General features: G+C 36.6%; 1 protein-coding gene across 1 annotated transcript; it reads right to left on the bottom strand.

Moving 5' to 3' along the window:
* Window positions 1-289: 289 nt before the first annotated feature.
* Window positions 290-19,231, bottom strand: LOC142357991 (neurofibromin-like; the record flags this gene model as incomplete). Its single annotated transcript, XM_075409470.1, has 8 exons — window positions 290-393; window positions 5,281-5,522; window positions 11,114-11,285; window positions 11,763-11,882; window positions 15,872-16,009; window positions 16,364-16,498; window positions 18,510-18,675; window positions 19,131-19,231. Coding segments are annotated over 8 exons (1,178 nt in total), but the record flags the coding sequence as incomplete, so codon positions are not given.
* Window positions 19,232-19,923: the final 692 nt, after the last annotated feature.

Raw genomic sequence — 19,923 nt, 5'->3', positions numbered from 1 at the left:
TTTTGAAGAATAGAATTCCCTATGCAGAGAACCTTAAAATGTCACCGCATATTTTGATCCGGGATGCTGTGAAGTCTAAAGTTGACTGATAAAAAATTAACCCCTTTTCATGTATATTTTTCTCCAAAAATGTTACAACAATACGTCACACAAATGCATACTTTTATTTACTTTACTTGAAAAAGCTCTTCGGTCAATCTCAAAAATCATCAGTTGGAGTTTTCCATCGGATTATATAATTCCATAGCCATGTCACACAAACATTAATTTCTGGACAATAGAATCTTACCTTTGAACCAATTCTGCCCATTGTTGCAGCCAGAGAGATCCAGGCATCTCTGCGAGACATGCCTCCATTACCTCAACTAGACTGTCGACCAGACACTCCAGATCCTGTAAACATAATTAAAGACTAGTGTGCATCTTAAGGAACTGTTCAACAACTTAATGTTCTCGGACTTTATCTGCTTATCCTGTGCTCAAAACAAAAAATTACGAAATTTATTGGTTAGACGAAAACCAGTAGTACGAAAATGGCATTGTAACAAAAGTCCAGCAGAACTAATCAAATGCTAAAACTTCATTAGAGAGCAACTAAAAACATAGCTGGCAAATTGCTGAAATAGCTGAGATACATTGGTTATAGAAAGCAATCAGTGTGTTATCGTCCAGAAAATTGCAATCTTTCCTATAATAGCCCCGCTGTATTGGATTTTATTAAAATGATCAATTTTCATTTGATGAAAGATGCGCGAACTGGAAAAAAAGAAAGGCGAAAGGGGAGGGAATGAAGACAGAACACTGACGATTGAGTTACAGGAAATTCAGCTACTAAAAGTGAACATTGATTCAGAAGAATCGGTAATGTGCGTTTGCACATAAAGTTCCATCTAATCGTACGCCAAAAAAACTATCGGAGTTTGAAAAGATAATATATGTTTAACCAAGACGCAAACCTACACACTCTTTTTGAAGATGAACTTGCTCCTGCTACGAGACTGTGTTGATAATACATAGAGACGTTAACGTTTTATTTTATGTTTGACCATTAACATCCTAGCCTTAAGCTGCAATAGATTTATTGCGAAGTTTGGACACAAACATTTCGTTCTATGTGAACGTTGAAGGCAAATGAATTCAACAGCAGAAAACCCAGGGAGAACAAAACCGACTAACGTCGGACGAATTGCACTCAAACGAACGGCGTGGTAAAAATGGCTACAGAAGTCTGCCTGTTCCTTGCCTGTTCGCGAGAAGCACCGCCCCCTTCACACAATGAATGTGTGTCTCCTCACAAGTGCGGCGAATCGCACACTTAGAAATTAGTAAGGCTCTCAGACGAAAAGTCGGTAGTGCAATAAATTGCATCAAAAGAACAGCAGTTCTAATATAATTTCTACAAACTTCGCTACAAATTGAACATAATAAAGCGCCGCAATAAGAAGCTTTTGAATAGGAAGCCAACTTTTGCACGATTCGCCGACTGAACAGTCATTGTGCTATTATTTAGAGAGAACATCCTACAATAATACCTGTAAAAACAAGTAATCAGTCTTCATATGATAAGGACAGTTAACAATAAGTGATAATACAGAAAAAGTTGGCCGACAAAACTAAACATCACCTACATATTTTGAGGAACAGTTCTAAAACCATTTTTGAATTACACCTTTGTTTTTCCTAACAATTGCACTTTGTTTTAACAGTAGTAAAATGTCCCCAAATCAGTTAAAGTGCGTAAATTTCCGAACACGAGTAGAAGTCAGGCAAGCAAAAAACAAGGCGTCAGGAGACAAAAGGCCAAACTCTAAAAAATCTTCGTAAAAAACACAATTACAGTAATTGATTTGATTAAAACTACAGACGACAGCAATCATTTTACGGCTGCAATTGAGTTCAACTACTCAGAAGTGTGACTGAGTGAGAAATTTACGCCACTGAAGTAAAGGCAAATCGGTCAAGCGACAATTCTTAAAATACGATTTTTAATAATAATTGCTTCAAACAACTTGTTCAAAGACAACTAGTTGACTGCAGTCAAATGAGATGAATTAGTTAAACATAGCCGGCAGATTGCGGAAAATAGCCGCCGATGACGCGCTAGACGCATATCGGGATTCAAACAGAAAAAATAGCGTTCTAAATCTATGCTTAAATCAGCTTCTAATCTGATAGCTAAAAAACTTTAAACCAATTTGAGATAGCAAACACTCTAATGAACTTTGATAGCCTAATCTAAAATGACTTAAAGACCGGGCTTTATCGGTTTATCCCGTGTCTTTTGATTTTGCTCTTTTGACATTGACCGTATTCACTACATTGCGTAATTCAATGCGTCAAAGAATTTAGAATCCATTCAGTTGAAACAGCGAGTGAGATAATTCAGAAGTCAAACGTAAAATCGTGACTTATGTAAAACGAAAAACGTGATCAAATGGTAAAGCGAATTAAAAGGAGAGCGCCTAAATAATAGCCGTTTGAGAGGCTGACGGCGGCTATCAAAAAATTAGGCTTGGTTAAATAAAGCAGTCCGGGGTACAAACGTCAATTTCCAGACACCAAAACAATAAAAAAAAACCAGCAGAGAAAAATAGTAGCCATTGCCATAAAACAAACTTCGTTTGAGAAGAACACATACTCGACAACAGAAAAACTCAAAAATGTTAAGAAATAAAAAAATAGCGTAACATAGCCGGCAAATTTCCAGAAAATAGCCGCCGTTTACCCGTTTGACGCACATTGGGATTGAAACAGAAAAAAATGAGAGATAGAAATTGACAGAATTTTTCTAAGTGTCAATTGGTTAATTGGTGTGCGAATTCGGCAACCTAGGTCAGATTCTACAAAAATGTTTATTTCAACTTCTAAACGGAAGGCTAGTACTGATGCCAGATAGCAAACACATTATTCAACTTTGATAACCTAATGCATCAAGACTCAATGACCGGGCTTTATATGTTTATCCCGTTTCTTTTGATTTTGCTCATTTGAAATTGACTATATCCACTACATTACTTATTTCAGAACGTTACAAAATTTCAAATTCATTCAGTTGGAACTGAGTGAAGTAAGTCAGAAGTCAAGCGTAAAATCGTAACTCATGCAAGACGAAAAACGTGATCAAAAGGTAGATCAAACTTTTTTAAAAAAGGAGAGCGCCTAAGTAATAGCCGTTGAGAGGCTGACGGCGGTTATTAGAAATTATGATCATCCTTAAAAACATACAAAAAAGATTTTAACAGGAACTCCAAACACCACATTAAAATTTCACAAAAAAAAGATTAGAATCAGTTGGTGTGCAATGAATAAAGGAAAATAAATTAAACACCATCAGACCGCCTATCATGCAAACACTAGGAGAGCCGTATTGGAACCAAAGATGAGGTGAAACACGCAAACAAAATAACAAACAAAAAATTGAGGTCTCAAGCCGAAAACTCTCTCTATTTCTCCCATAAAAGCGGAACTCTAAAAATGAACGGAAAAATTTTTTGTCAATTTGCTCTTTAACAGTATTCAGCGTAACACTAGCACTTTGTTTTCAAGTGTGGTGCGTCATTTCCTGTTTCGATTACAAACTTGATTAATAATTTTAAAATGATGCAGCAGAACAATACTATTCGACGAATTGCAAAACAGCTCATTGATTTAATTCAACACCTTTGGATTGCAAAAAACCATGCATACTCCAACATAGCTACACGTTCAACTCATGGCGTCGCAGCTATAATAAATTTTAGAAAACGCTGCAACGATGTATTAAACATCATAGCAAGCAGATTGACAGAATAGCTCTAATAGCTTCGTAGACCTGCAGTCTTAAGAAGATAAGACCGCAGAACAGAAATTTTAGTTTTATAATAATTGCTGATGTCTGCAATTCTGTTTTTTTTACAAGACATTGTATAACTTATGAGTGGTTTCTGTTTGCTGAACTGCCATAATCATCAATTACAATGACAGACAAATGCACAGCAAAACTACTCAACGAATTGCAAAACAACTCATTGATCTAATTCAACACCTTTGGATTGCAGAAAACCATGAATACTCCAACATAGCTACACGCTCATCTCACGGCTTCGCAGCAATAATAATTTTTAGAAAAAATACGCTGCTACGATGTATTAATCATCATAGCAATCAGATTGACAGAATAGCTGCAATAGCTCCGTACACCTGTAGTATCAAGAAGATAAGACCGCAGAACAGAAATTTTAGTTGTATAATAATTGCTGATGTCTGCGATTCTGTTTTTTTTTACAAGACATTGTATAACTTATGTGTGCTTTCTGTTTGCTGAACTGCCATAACCATCAATTACAATGACAAACAAATGCAGTTTACCTTATCTCCTTCAATCAAAGTCAAACAAAAGTGAGGAAGTGACTTTTGACAGTCGCATAAGGACAAAAACAATCAATCCAATGACCAAAATTTGGCTCCAATAAGATTAAACCTTGACGTCATGAACGCAATTCACTCCAAATTGTATGAATGAGTGAACAAAAGGCAAATTTGAAGTGACTGCAACATCATATGGTCGTAACAAAACTTCAACGACTATATAAAAAGAACCAAGAGAAGGCCAAAATAACTCTACTCAGCTATCGCAGCTATTAATAAACACTACGGTGGTACGAACCGACCTCAAACGACAGGCGAGAAGTTGGCTTTGTAGCTAGCATATTATTAGGGGGGTGCGACAGCACTGGCTAGGGTGGGTCAGAAAATGCCCATGAACTTTGATCCCTCAATACCTTGAGCTTGGATGAACTCTACGCAGAATTTGGGTGAATCCCATATATAGCTTGGGTGAACCCTACATAAAACTTTGGGGAATCCTATTGAAGGCTTTAAGAAAGCTACAACCCAACTTAATGCCCTTGGGCTTTACCTGTTTCTCGTTCCTTTTGACGAACAGTCAATTTACTAAGCGAGCAATAGAAGATTCTAGATCAAAAACAGTCAGGCAAAAACACACAATTTCACTTTCTTAAAAAGACAAACACGAGATTGGTTCGAGAGCAATAAAAACAGCTAAATTATTGCAGGAAGTGCTAGAACAAAAAGTTCAATTAAATTTAGGGCTAGATAGGGCGATAGAAAGCCGCAAACTTTCAATATGACCTCAAGTAAAGACGAACATCTGATTGAGTATCAGAAATGAAAGGACTAACAAATCTGTCGAAAGAACGAGATTTCCAAAAATAGTCACGGTTGATGCAATTGACCTCACTACCGAACCTAACAAGGACAAGAAATATCGAAAATAACCACCTGTAATTTCAGTTTCTCTCCAACACCATTGATCTTCTCGTTACATTGAAACGCAGTGACAGCTGAACTTTTCACGTCCTCGATGTAGAACAAGCGGTAGAATTTGTCCAGGGAGAGCTCAGCCAGGAACAATCTGAGGAATCGCATGGTCTCTTCACTGAACACCAACTGATTACATGTACAGAGGGAATGGATAGTGTTAATCAGAAGCCCGTGCGTCGACGCACGTAGGTACTTGGGTCCTGAAACAACACATTAGAGCTACAACTTTATTGACATGCTTTGGTACCCATACACAAGAACCAAAAGTTGTCTATGTATATTCTAGCAAATTTTCAAAAACAGCAACGTCAATTGACGATATGCAAATAATTCGACCAGCTTCACAAAAATGGATTGTGCAGACCTGAAGAAATTACAGTGAAGTCATATGATTGCATACTCATTACACCTTCCAGTTATAAATTCAGAAAATGGGTTGCGGTCTCAGATGCTGGAAATGAACCCTATTTTGTTGCATGCAATTTGATTTAATTTTTACCTTTCCATTAATTTGACGGAAGAATCACAATCAAGCAAATGTAGCCTAAGATCTGAGAGATAGAAATATCAGAAAAAGATGAAAAGATGAAAAAAGTGTTTATATTTTTCTGTTTCAGCCAGAATCCTTAAATCCGCCCATTTTACGAGCTGTACGTTTAAAATTTACACACAAATAAATGAGACTATAGGGTAACCCTGTCCTTTTGGGACATCAAGAGACAAGATAACATTTCTCCTGATAGTGAAAAAAAATGGGAGATTTCATGTTATTTAAACCATGCTCAAAAAATGAAAACTGCTATTAATTCAGTTCATTTCCCGCAACTTATAAATTTTTTCCCCAATGTTATTGTATGAAAACATTGCCGGCAGATTGACGGAAAACAACTGATGTTGACTTTGGTGACAGATATAATGATTGAAGCAAGTTAAGCAAAAAGATGGAAATTTTCTGCGTCAGTGCCCTAATCCTCAGTTTGATTAGATCAATGCTGGACTCAGCATCTAAACTGGCAGATGAACAGTTTAATAGCAACAAGGAGACTCGGTAATGTGCGATCGCACATAAGGTTCCGACCCCGCTCATCCAGAATTTTGGCATAACTGTCTACCAAATGAGGAACAGATAGATAACCCCAAATATTGGTGTATGAACGAAAAGATAGCCTCCAAAGCAAATAACTCAGTGGATTAAAAAAAATATGATGCATTAGATTGATGATATACGCCAATATTAAGAAAGCGAGTCAAGACAAACAGCAAAATCAAACAACAACAACAACAACAACAACAACAACAAACATTAATTACATCAAAAACTTTGTCCGTTTTAAAAAACAAAACTTAATAACAGACAAAATAGCGTCAGATAAAACTGAAAGAAAACAAGATAACTTGTAATTCACCAGAAAAGATATGGGACCAGTCCATGATGAGGCTTGGTAACAATTAGACAATAAAAAACAAAAACAGTAAATTTGAAAAATTCGCTGATTTTTTTTAAATCAATAAATTTCAAAGTAATGAAAACCAATAGAAATCAACTAAAATATCCCAAAGGTTTACGATTACCAGTTTTTCGATAAGATGGGAATTAAGAACTGTCAGTATTCAATTTTTATGCGGTTACAAATAGACCAACAAATAGACAACAAAAAAATCAGGTAATTTTGCCAGAAAACGCTTTCGAAGCCGTAAAGCCATACTTTGGCCCTCAAAGTATCTGTCATTGAACCTTCTTCAAACAGAAATAATGTATTATGTGACCTCTCGTCAATTTCATTCGACTTGCACAGGAAATTTCATACGACTAAAAGCAAAATCGACAGTTTAAGACAAAAATTAAAAAATTCAATTAAATTCTTCGAGAAAGTATTGTCGAAACCGTTAAAACCAGAGTCAATATCCTTAAGGAATTTAATATCATCAATTTTTTAAACGCCAATAATGTGATAAATTAACTGTCAATAACGTGATAAGGAGACAAAACAAGAAAACGTGAAAAGTGGCCAAATACCTGAAAATAAAAAAAAAATGTGAAATCTAGTAGTATCAAAGCCAGAAAACTATAACTTAAGGTGTAACGCTGCACTAAAGATTATATTTGAATTCAGTAGGAAGAAGAGGCTTTCTTTCATTGCTGACAATAAGCTACAAGTTGACAAATTTAAGAGAAAAATGGAGGCAAAAGTCAATAAGCCATTATTTATTTAAAAATCAAATGATTTTAAAAGTCAAAACGCCCCTAAGCTTTCAAGTTATTAATAAACTAGATACAATAATTTGAAGCTAATTAGAAAGCGAATTGGACCTATCACTAGCGAGCTTTGACTTCAATTGTTCTGTTATTTAATTATTATATAAAAAAGATCGAATAAAATAGACCGACTGATTACAATCCGAATTATTTTTGGATTGTAACAGTCCAAGATTGGATTAAAACTCTGCTAATGCTGTTCGTCCATTAAAAACATTTAATTTTTCGAATTTTTTATATAGAGATATTTTGTTAGTTAAAAAATAAAAAAAACGCTGCGTTATTGATAATCAACAAGTAAAGTTAGCAAAAAAAGGAGAAGTTTTAATTACGGAGCCCTCGCAACGAAAGTTGAAGTAGAAATAGCCCCTTTTCAGTCTCTAAATATTGTGTTAGTGGCGTTTGGGTGTGTACTTCCTGCAAATTTAATTAAAGTGGACTAAAGAAACTTATTTCGTGCTGTTTTTGATGAAAAGTCTGAACTTAGAAATATTTAGCCAGAATTTTTGACAAAAACATTAAATAAACATAACCGACTACTGTCGGGCGAACTCCTCTCAACCGACCGGCAAGCGGATGGCTTCTTCAGAAGCTAGCCACGTGGGGTGTGCACCGGGGGCTGATGGAGGGGCAACACTGGGCTGGGGGGGAAGCAACAGCGCGGTGGAGGTTGGAGCCAATAGTGGGCGTGGGGGTCAACAGGGGGGGGGGGGGGGGGAGGGGAGGGGGAGTTGTCTCAACCTCTAAGAACCGCCCTTGACACCATAAGTATAAGTTTCAAAAACAGTTTGAGCTGAAACAGAGCTGAAAGGCTCTAAGAGCACTTAATGCCCGCTGGGCGCTACCTGTTTATCCTGTTTTTGAGGACGAAAAGTCAAAAGGGTCAGACGAAAAATTGGTCAAGCGAGAAATCGCATAAAAAGACCGACAAGACGAATATAATTACTACAAACTTCGTTTGAGAGCAACTAAAAATAGCCATGAATATTTTTTGTCTTTAAAAATAAAATCAACACCACTTTCTAAAAAAAATTAATAAATTTTAGCAAAATTAGCGGAACTTTAGTAAAAAATTCCGGAAAATGTGAATAAAATCAACGGAATTCACTTTATTTTCTCAAAAGTTTTAACCTCGATAACTTCCTGCAAAAAACGAAAATCGAAAAAATCTTTCTCTACCATATTCTACGCTGGACACGCTTTCTAATGATACCAGTCTCAACTATCTACCATGAATATATCAATCGGTCAAAATTGTCGGAACAAAAAACCCATTTGAGTATATAGTTCCTCCCCCTCAAGGTCGGTCGGAACAATTAGGTTTTATTCTGATACTTTGATTACTAAAGAACTACCTTTTAATGCCCGGAGTTTACCATTTAATACCGTACTTCTTGACCTTGTCGCATTCGCAATGTACTTTTTAATATGCGTTGCGTAATTCATTGATGTAATTAATTTAAAATTCATCCAGTTGAAACAATGTGCGACGCAAGTCGAAAGTCCAAAGTGAAAACGGGAATTGTGTAAAACGAGAAAAAAAGCAGAACTTCGACGATCTCAGTCGAGTCGTGCAAAGGGGAGGTGGAAAGTGGGGGGGGGGGGGGGGGGGGGGTAAACGAAAAAAACTTGCCTTAACATCATGTTTTATGTCTTCTCAGCAGCTTCGGTGATTTGTTGTAAACTTATACAGCTCTTGTAGACCTATACAACTCTAAGAGAAACAATGAGTTATTTAATGCTTTACATGTTTATCCCATTTTTGAGGACGAAAAGTAAAATGGTCAATGGGACGAAAAGTCAAGCGTAAGAAATATCACAATAAAAAAGATCACCAGGACTAGTATAATTTGGAGCAGTTAGCAATTAGCAAGTTTTGATTTTTTATCTCTTCTGTTTTGAGACAAAAACTTTCGTTCTTTTTCTTAACTGCCCATTAAGTTATACAGACAAAGCCGTTGTCACCACGTGAAAAATCCATATATGACTTGGTATGATTACTAGGACAAGAACGTCTCCAAGCTTTCACAATTCTAATGCTCAGGATTAGGCGTCTCTTCTCATAATCTCTTTCAGTAAAATCGCAATTATGATCTCATTGCGATTGATAAGATTTCATCAAAATCACAAATGACTTAGTACCATAACAAAAATCATATATAACTTTGTATGGTGTCTCAGATCCTTTTAATGTGTTCGTTCCTAACGATACGCTTCTTAAATACCAATGAAGTTCCATTAGACTTGCATAGACAGTTGCATCAAAAATAGCCGGTAGAATACCAGAAACGACTCAAAGAGTCGTGCAATCAAACTAACCTTACCTTAGAAAAAAAGAAACATCAGAGAAAAGAAATAACGCAGAAATTAGTAGCCTAAGGAAACCATATACATTGTTTTTTTTTTTAAAAAAAAAAAAAGAGGAGGGGAGGTGGGGATGGTGGGTGGGGGTGTAGGTGTGCAATTTTTCAAAATGCCCTTTTGACCTTGAGTATTAGGAGAAGTTTGTCATTACTATGTTGTAGCAACTAAGCTACTAAAGTCCCACGTTCGATCACGAAGTCAACGTTCAAAAACAGAAAACTTGAACTTTCGAAGTCAATTTATGAACAAATTTGCGTCCGCTGAAAAATACATAGCCGGTGGAATACCGGAAACGACTTGAAAATTCGTTCTATATAATCTTAACTTAGGTGGGTTGGTAGGTGAGGGATTGGTTTGTGAGAGGGTGGTAGGGAGTAGTCGGGGTAGGGTGTGAGGTGGGGGGAGCTGGCAAGGAGGCGGGGATATGGTGAGGTGGGGTGAGTATGTGAAGTGTCTGTAGGTCGGATACTTTAGTAGTTTGGAACCGTGATGGGTGAAAACTGCTCAAAATTCCCGTTTGACATTGAGCATTACGAGCAGTTTCTAATTGAGCATTACGAGCAGTTTCTAATTACTAGTTATTAGTAATAAAGCTACTGTTAAAGTCCAGTGTTAGAAAACGTTCTAAAATAGAAGTCAATGTTTGAAAACAAAAGTTCAATTCATGAACTAACTTGCGTCAGCTAAAAAAACCTGTAGAATCTCAATACTCCTCTTCGAGTCGTAACAACTTCGAGTCCAACTTTACAATAATTGCACAGTTAAACAATTGAACAGTTTCGTTGAATAAAAAACTTAGAGTCTAGTAAAGTAGGAGGGTCTAAGAAAACTTAACGCCCTCCAGACGTTCTGTTTATCCCGTTGTAGACGCCGAAATGTCATAAGGGTCAGACGAAAAATTGCAAAAAAAACCACATGACTAATATACTGCTGCAAGGTTCGTTTGAGAGCAATTAAACAACTACACCCTAGCTCAATACCTTCGGAATAAATCCCGTTCCTTATGACGAAAAGTCAAATGGTCAGACAAGAAAAAAACGCACCAAATAAAGAAACAAAAGCAGAACAAATAGAGTTCGTACAAACTTCGCTTAAAAGCTATTGATTACTCTTCACGTTGATTTAAATTAATCCATTTTTAAATGCCAACTCGAACCGCCGTAGACTAACCAGTGGACACTAGCATGGTGACAACGTGGAATATGTACGGGAGGTGGTTGGCCACATCCAGTGAGTTGTTGAATGAGAGCATGAGGAGGTACCTCTGCAAAACTGCCATCTCTTCCCACAGCACGTGACTCTCCAATGGGAATACGGGCGACTCACACGTCTTCTCTATTGTCTGCACGACACACAAACAACTATTTCAGAAAACCTCTATGATTAATTGCAGCTTTTCTTTTAGATATTTGGTACCCTCAAAAATCAACTCGTAAAATCAGAAAGTTTAGAATGAAAAATGATACTGATGGGCCAAAATCCACGAGGCAATTGACCCATAAATCTATCAATTAGGTTTTTTCTTTTAAAAGCGAGACGATATGTTGCTAGTATGTCATGATAGAATTGGCAAACGATATATTTTATTACTGCTACATCTATTAGTGTTTACTACTCCTGAAAAATGGTTACTTCGTATATATGTGTAAACATAAATTGGTGTATGTATGTGCATATTACTAGTTAACCCCAGATCCAAATGCTATTTAAATTATTAAAAAACTTACTAAGTAGTGAAAAAAGAACAATCTGCCAGTTTAGTATTGCAAGTTGAAAACTCATAGAAAAGTGTCGAAAATTGTTCGCAATGATTACTTGCCTTGCAAAGTCGAGATATGATTTTCTTAGAGACCAGTTTGACATTTGAGGAGGCCAAAGCAACTGCAGTGTCTGCCATTATCTCCGCATTAACTTTCTCTGCTTCTCCAGCAATTGAAACCTTTAAACCAATCAAATTTCACAATCCAAACAACGTGCAAGTTGACCTGTTCGCTGATGGTAACGCTTTACTTGCTGCATTACAAAAACTCTTAAATATATCATGACGTATTAGAGACGTCTTATACCTCTATCAATGACATCTACAGGGACATATCTGCAATAACTAACCATTGTTTCTATTAAAAAATGAAATATATCGGAAACTATTGAAAAACTTCGACGTCCCGTTGACCTCAGATAGGATCACCCGCAAAGGCAGACTTTAAAAGATGATTGAAGACTATGTGAAAATGGTTGTATATAATTGCAAGTTATGCTCCATATTGCTGCCAGATTGTGATTGAAAACCAAAAGCTGTAAACTAATACCAATAAAATTTTCGTTATTGGTTTTGTTTTGACTGTGTTCACAGTAAATTGCTCTCATATTTCGAACGTTATTTCAACAATACAAATGCGCGGAATTAAATAGGTCTATTAAAAAATAACTTGATTAAAAATCCAAGACATACCGACAGATTAAAGGTAAATAGCCGTAATTGATTACCATAACTCCCATTGAGATCAAAACAAGAACAAGCAAAACATAGCTGGCAGATTGCCAGAAAATAGCCGCAATAGATTCGTAGATTGGCAGTCTAAAAAAACAGTAAAAAAGACAGACCAAAAAAATTCGTCTTTTCATTGAAGGCTGATCTGTTATATTTTGATTAAAAATCTGTATAAGTTATTGCTGCTTCTATTAGCTGATATCAAAAAACCTTCATTTAGAGTGACACACACCCATTTGACCTTATCTCTTTGAAATAAAGTAAATAAAAGTCAATTTCAAATTGAGGAAGTCATTTTTGAGAGTGAGGTAAGTCAAGTGTGACCAAAAATTTAATCACGCGCATGAACAAAAAGTTCGCTCCACTAAGAGCAAAAAATGACGTCACACATGCAATTCAGTTGAAGTTGCATGAACGAATGAACAATAAGTGGCTGTGACGTCATATGGTCGTAACAAAAATCATGACGACGAAATAAAAAAACATAGCAGGACAAGTCCTGACGCACAATTAAAAAAAAAGGGGTCAATTAAGAGAAAGCCCCTCCCCTAAAAGGGTAGTCGGTCAACTCGGGGGCAGCAAGTCAACTCCTATGTGTATTTATAAATTATGACAGTAGTCAAAAATTGAAGCATCAGATGCAAAGGATAAAGAAAATAAAGCATCAGAATTATGAACAAGATAGATATGGTAAGTAGCAATTAAAGTATAATATGCAGTGATTTTGAATCGAGATTAGAAAAAAAATCAAGCATTTAGCATAACAGCCTCCCTTCCTCTACAATGGTTCCTATTGACGCTTCTACTGCAGGGCGCCTGCGCATGGAGCGCGCGCCACGGAGGCAGAGTATGGAGCTACGTAAAAGAGCGAAACTTAATATTGTCCTTATGTACGTGATCACGTCCGAATATGAATCTTCTTTCTTATCGCTGATCCTAGAAGCCAATCTCTGTATGGCTTTTGATGCTGATGGACCAGCTCCTCCTGTACACGAGAAGATTAACGGACAGAAGGTGGCTTTCTCGACGTCGATTATCCTTTGTTCGTATTTCAGCTTCTTGATGGACTCGTGATATTTGTAGGAATCCGGTATGCTTCTTGGGCAACTCTTCGCATACGGATTAAACACTTTCACATCAAAGAACGTTCTGCTGAAGCGTGAATCGAAGAAACCATTAGCTTTGATATCTAGTCGAGCGTCGTCATCAATAGTAGTAGTTCTATTTGCGAAGGTTTCCCCTTGCAAAGACTGAAGACAGGGCTCTACTTCGACATCATCGCGGACCTCATTGAGCAGTTTGGCAAAAGAGTCACGGATGTCATTGTGTCTTATGTGCGTATAGCCACCTTTTGGACAATGAAGAGCATGGGCTACATTAAAATTTTCTCCACATGCGCATCTTGATGGCAATTTTACGGGATCCCATCCATATCTAAGAGCAATTCCATCTCTAAACTCTCCCTTGGTTAAATCAAAATGATATCTTTTCAATGGAAGTGCATTTAGCCAGCATGATGCTCCTTTTTCCATAGCCAAATCTAGAGAATATGCCTCTTTATCATTGATGAGATCTTTGATTGCCAACTTTTTCGCTATAGCTTGTTCCTGTTTTTCTTTTCTGATTTTCTGAAGTATTTTCTCCTGATAAAACTCTGCATCTATAGCGTTTTGATTCTGTAACGGCTCACAAACCCGAATGGATCTTTCATATTCGTTTGCCCTGTCTTCAGGAAGAAGAATGTTCAGCCCGCCCTCTTTAAGAGGAAGAGAGAAAACCTTCCGGTATCTGTCACTGTATGAGGGATGATTCAACATTGAAGGTATGAGATTTTTATCAATTATTTTTTCGGCTTCCCTCAGCAGACTGTCCGCGTTTGGAGTAGTCCTAGCAATTAAAGTCAACTTGTGTTGCAATCCGTTTGTAAATGATTTGTACACATTCTGAGGGGACACCTTACTATGTTTAGCGAGTTTCTCAAGCATTTTAGAGTAGTTCACTGACTTTTCGTTCAGAAAATCGTTACAACTTTTATCAGAACCAATAACTGAACCTAGGACTCGATGACCTTCCATAACATCAACATCTAATTCCGAAAAAACTTTGTTCGCCTTCTGAACGAACTCAGGTTTTGTAATAAGATGACATTTGATCACATTATAACCGAATGCACTGCCATGTTCATAGAGCTTATCGAGCACGAATCGCAGTGATTCAAGACTACCGGCCACATTACCGTCATCTGCGTACCATTTATGAGTCAAATTTTGATCTTCGAGCATGTCGATGAGAGGAAGTATAGCAACTCCGTACATTGCCATGGCTATTGGATCACCTTGTGTTGTTCCTTCTTGAGACTTGATTACTTTTTTATCAATGAAGAGGTCTGATGGGGTCTTATACGAGTTTCTGATTGCTGTATAAATTGAGGGACAAAGCTTTCTGATGTTTTTTAGAGCCAGATCTCTATTCAAGCTATTAAACGCGTTCCTGGCATCAATCAGTAGGATACCTTCAGTACGATCTTCAAGAAAGCGCTGCCGGAGTGCATGGATAGCATGTTCGATGCCACTCTTTTGTCCAAGGCACATCTGTACGTTTCCCCCAAGTAATTGGAGATCTCGTTTAACGCACTTTACTATACTCCTGCCTATAATTCGTCTTATGACCTCGCCAATGCCAATTGGTCGAACCCCAGGGCATTTATCTAGTGCAATCAGACGGCAAGCGTTATAAGAATTCAAGAAATTTAATTCTTCGGTGGCAATTCTGATTGCAAGTTTGGACACTGTTTTGCAAAGATCGATTGAGGAGGATTTGTATGATGTCAAAAGTCGTCTCCACTCGCTAGCATCAAGACCAGATGGGCCATGGCTGCCATTTGTTTTCATTGCGGCGCGTTTTATTTCAGAGACATTTATTTTGTTTCAAAGAATTTTCATTGACTAAACAAAAAACTTGACCTAGAAAGGACTATGAATGGATTGGAAAAACCATTTAGAAAAAAATCCGATCCAAAAAATCGAAAAAACAGAAAAAATAAAAGTGAAATTGCCGCATGTGAACAAAAAACCACTAGCGAGAAAGCGAATTTTTGTTCAAACACCGTTTTCTCACTCTACTTTAAAATTAGAGCGAAAAAAATTCACGCCACAAAACCACTCGCTTTTTTGCTCCACTTCCTGTTCCGGCGTGACCAAAATCACTACTCCAATTTGACTTCAAAAATCATGAAAATGTGTGAACAGATCTTAAAAAAAAGACAGCGCCCCAATACAATTCAAATTCTTTGAATTGTAAAAAAAACCAAGAGAAGGCCAATAATAGCCCCAGCTATCGCTGTGCGGCTATTAAAAAAAGTCTTTTATGACTTATCGTAACGTATGTTCAATTTAAATGCCAACGAACAAATGACACTGTATTATAAAACATAATACCTTTATGAAGCTATCGAGGACGACATCTATGAGTTCCTTGACCTTGCCAATTGTACCCCATATCTTGGCCTGGATCGATGGATACATCTCCACTTCATTGATGCTAGCTATGATCAACTTGTCCAAAATTGCGCACACCTGTGACAGCAATTCGGTATAAATCTTCGAAAAACATTTTACATTAAGAAAGTCATGAAGCTGATTTTTTTCTAGAATATAGGAAACATAATTTAGGCCGACATTTGATGATTGATCATAGATCGCAATCATAACAATTTGAAAAAAGTTTTGACGAAATCAGTCAATTTTCTGCATAATCTTGACGGCCAGATCAAGATGAGTAGTGCTAGAAAAAAAGATGAGTAATATTCCCTCTATCATGAATTAGATAGAGCCATTTTACTATCACAAATCAGAAACCGGCTACATAGAAAGCAAACAGGATCACAATTCTGACGGAAAAATGTTAGAGTATTTCTCCTCCTTTCTAACCTTGTGTCTTTTGGAGTCGTCGGCGTGTTTCACAAACTTCTCCAAATTGGGCAGCCATGGAGTCATGTACTCTAGACAGAGGTGTTTCATCTCAATGGCCTCTTTAGAAAAGCCCTGGATACACTCCTCCAGAAACTACAAACACAAACAATTGTCTATCAAACCTATTGCACGCCCAGTTTTTTGCTTCGAAAAAAGAACTTATGAAAATTTAAAGCTTTAGGAAAATTTAGAGTAAAATAAGTTTACATTAGGGGGAAAAACAATGATGGCAGCTGTTTTATTTTGAAATCATTACAAGCGTCAAAGAAAGCGGCTGTTACTAACAGAACTATTAAAAGGATTAAATATAAGTAATTACAGTCTTTTACATTATACTTAGATACAAAAGGGGAAACCAGCTTTAAAAGTGGGTAATTGATTGAAAAAACTGGCACCTGTAGACAGCTGTAATGATACAGTTTGTAAACATAACCAACTATCGTCGGGCAAATTGCTCCCAAACAACCGGCGAGCAGTTGACTTCGTCAGTAGCTAGCCACGCTTTAGTGAGGCCAGCTTTAGCTCGATTCGACTATGCGACTTTTAGTTTTCTAGCCTTGTTAGTAAAAAATCAAATAAAAAACTGATATTTTAAAAATTTGCAATATTGCAAAAATTAAAAGCAAAGCTTCCAGATTTCATAGTGAAAATGTTCGAAACTACTTTTTGTCCCTGTAGTTATGTCAAGTAACCCATCTGCAAGACTTAAAAAGCTTCGTTGGCCACTAATGATCGTTAAACTCAGAAAAGGACAAAAAATATTCAAAAACTTTGAAAACAATCGCATATTTTACCAAAATCTTGCTAAATTTCCAGATATTAAAATCATTAAAACCATTTTCTTGTCTCAAGAGACTATCCAGTATCCCTATTTCAAGCCTTAAATAGTTTCACTGGCTCATAAAGATCCATAAACTTGAAACATGGTATCAATTTTCCAAAAAATTGAAAAAAAAATTAAATATTATCAAAGAAAGTGCTAAAGCTGGAGTTATTATAATATTGATAACCAATCCATTAACGCTTTATTAACACTGGAAATTATGCGACAGCTAATCATCAGACATTGGAGGAATTCCCTAGGACCCTGGTGCCGGAAAAAAATGATAAAAATTCACAAAGATTCAAAAAACTTGCTTTCAAAATTGCTGATAAAATCTTGAAAAAATTTCCATTACATCTGAAAGGAATGCAGTAACCAATAACCAAACTCTAGAAGAGGTTATGTGCAAATCGAGGTTAAGTCAAATTCCATAAAAAAATTGCTAAAATTTGTCATATTAGAAAATTGAAATCAATTCCATGGCAAAAAAATCTCTTCAGTAACTTATTATTGAATCCCTAAGGATGTTTGCTGGCCACTATGTCTGGAAAGACGTGAATATTGAAAAAAAGGTTAAAAAAGTTGAAAAAATTTGCACGTTTTGTCAAAAAAAGGCTAAAATTCGTGATGTAAAAATGTTAAATACTTCCACTACCAATAGAAACTAAGCAGTAACCTATTATAAAACCCCAGAGGAGGTTCCTTGACACCTAGGGTTGATAAAAACGAAAAAATGTCAAAAATTTTCAAAAAAATTTGAAAAATTGTCCAAATTAGTATAAAATTGCGTGTTTTTAGCGATCGGTTGTTCGTCAGTAGCCACGGGGGGGGGGGGGGGGGGGGGGTCGGTGGGGGCAATAGTAGGGGGTCAACAGTGGGGGTGTCTTCAACCTCTAAGAACCGCCCTTCACACCATAAGTATAGGTCTCCAAAACAGTTTGAGCTGAAACAGAGCTGAAAGGCTCTAAGAGCACTTAATGCCTGCTGGGCGCTACCTGTTTATCCTGTTTTTGAGGACGAAAAGTCAGAAGCGTAAAGAGTCAAAAGACGAAAAATTGGTCAAGCGAAAAATCGCATACAAAAGACCGACAGGACTAATATAATTGCTACAAACTTCGTTTGAGAGCAATTAAAAACTTTATTGATGCTTTTATGAACGTGCAGGTAAACATAGTCGAATTAATATAAGTGTCTCAAACAAGAAAACAGTCAAATAATGTACTAAAAAGATGTAGTTTGAAAACAGGCTAAATATATTTGAATTTGGAGAGCAAAAAAGACCTCTAGTGTCAGATGGTTCTCGCTAGAAGCGAGTCTGGAACTGATGGCGACAATGACGAGGGTGTTATTAGCTGGGATGCAGAGACTGCTCGTCTCCAACAGGTGTCCGTCTATCTTCAGCTGGAAACTCTGCACAAGAGCACACAGCAGATTATAAGCTGCAGACCTAAACAATCCGACACAAATTATTCGGTCAACGTTCAAAATGAACGCTCTTAATATTGGAACCAAACCACAAGGAAACCAAGCTGACAGGGAAAAACCAGGATAAAAAATCTTGGTATTTCTCATTCAATCGCTGACTTCGAAATTTCTAGTTTTGATTCTAGTGAAATCTAACATTACTACAAGCGCAGTAACTTCGGAGTGAATAAAATTTTGAATTCGGAGTTCATGCTGCCGAATTCAAGTTTCATTTCCTTGTAACACAAATTTTTCTTGATTGTTGCAAACTTTTTGTTCGTTTTCATCAAAGGGACGAATAGTTTGTAATTAACGTCAGACGGAAAACCAATTAGCTGAATCTTCTGACAATTGATACTGTTTCATTAATTGGTCCAGTACAATGAAAAATTCGTCGAGCAAAAAATCTGAAAAAGGGGTAATTATTGGAGATTTGACCTTAGTTGTGGATCACTGGATCCCAAGTTGAGCAGAGCCAGATTGAGAAGGGTACCTGGAACATCTTTGGGTGTCAACTTCGGATGGATTGAAATGGAATCCTGCAACAGAACAAACATTAATCAAAATAACGTCTATAGATTGCTGCGAAATGAGCTTCTCAAGAAGATGAACAAGAAAATAAGGATTTTAATAATTACCAAGCTATCAGTTTCATGATAGAAGATGAAATGGATAATTTAACTCAAAACAAAATACGGATAATGGCGTCTTCAGCACAGGGTTCAATTTCAACCCAGAAATTGTTTTTCTTGGATTTTCGATATTCTGGGATACACTGATGACCATTTTTTAAAAGTGAGTTCTTCAGTTTACTTAATTATGCACACAGAACCGAAAATATGCTCAATTTCATATAACGTCTGCAAAATAAATGACTTTGTTATATTTTTTTTAATAAACTTTTTGAAGAAAAATGATCACAAAATCATTATAAGCATTCTATAGTATTAACTATTCTGTCACGCTTTGATAGTCTTGAGCAAAATTTTGTGTATTATTTTAGTAATATGTCAATCATTTAAGGATTTCAATAGTTTTCACTTTTTGCTTATATCTATTATACCAATAGGACGAGCCCGAATTCTTTGATACAGTACGATATTTAAAAAAAAAATGACGAGGTAATCGTTACCTCAGTTGGTTGGCTTCGGAAATATTGACGGAAATATCAGACTTTCGTAAAGAAAAGTGAATTAAGAGCAGATTGCAGAAAAATAGACCCCGTTGATTC

The sequence above is a fragment of the Convolutriloba macropyga genome, unplaced genomic scaffold (genome assembly GCF_964194025.1).
Source record: "Convolutriloba macropyga unplaced genomic scaffold, txConMacr16.3 SCAFFOLD_3373, whole genome shotgun sequence".
Taxonomy (NCBI): domain Eukaryota; kingdom Metazoa; phylum Xenacoelomorpha; order Acoela; family Convolutidae; genus Convolutriloba; species Convolutriloba macropyga.
This window is presented reverse-complemented; position numbering and strand designations above follow the sequence as displayed.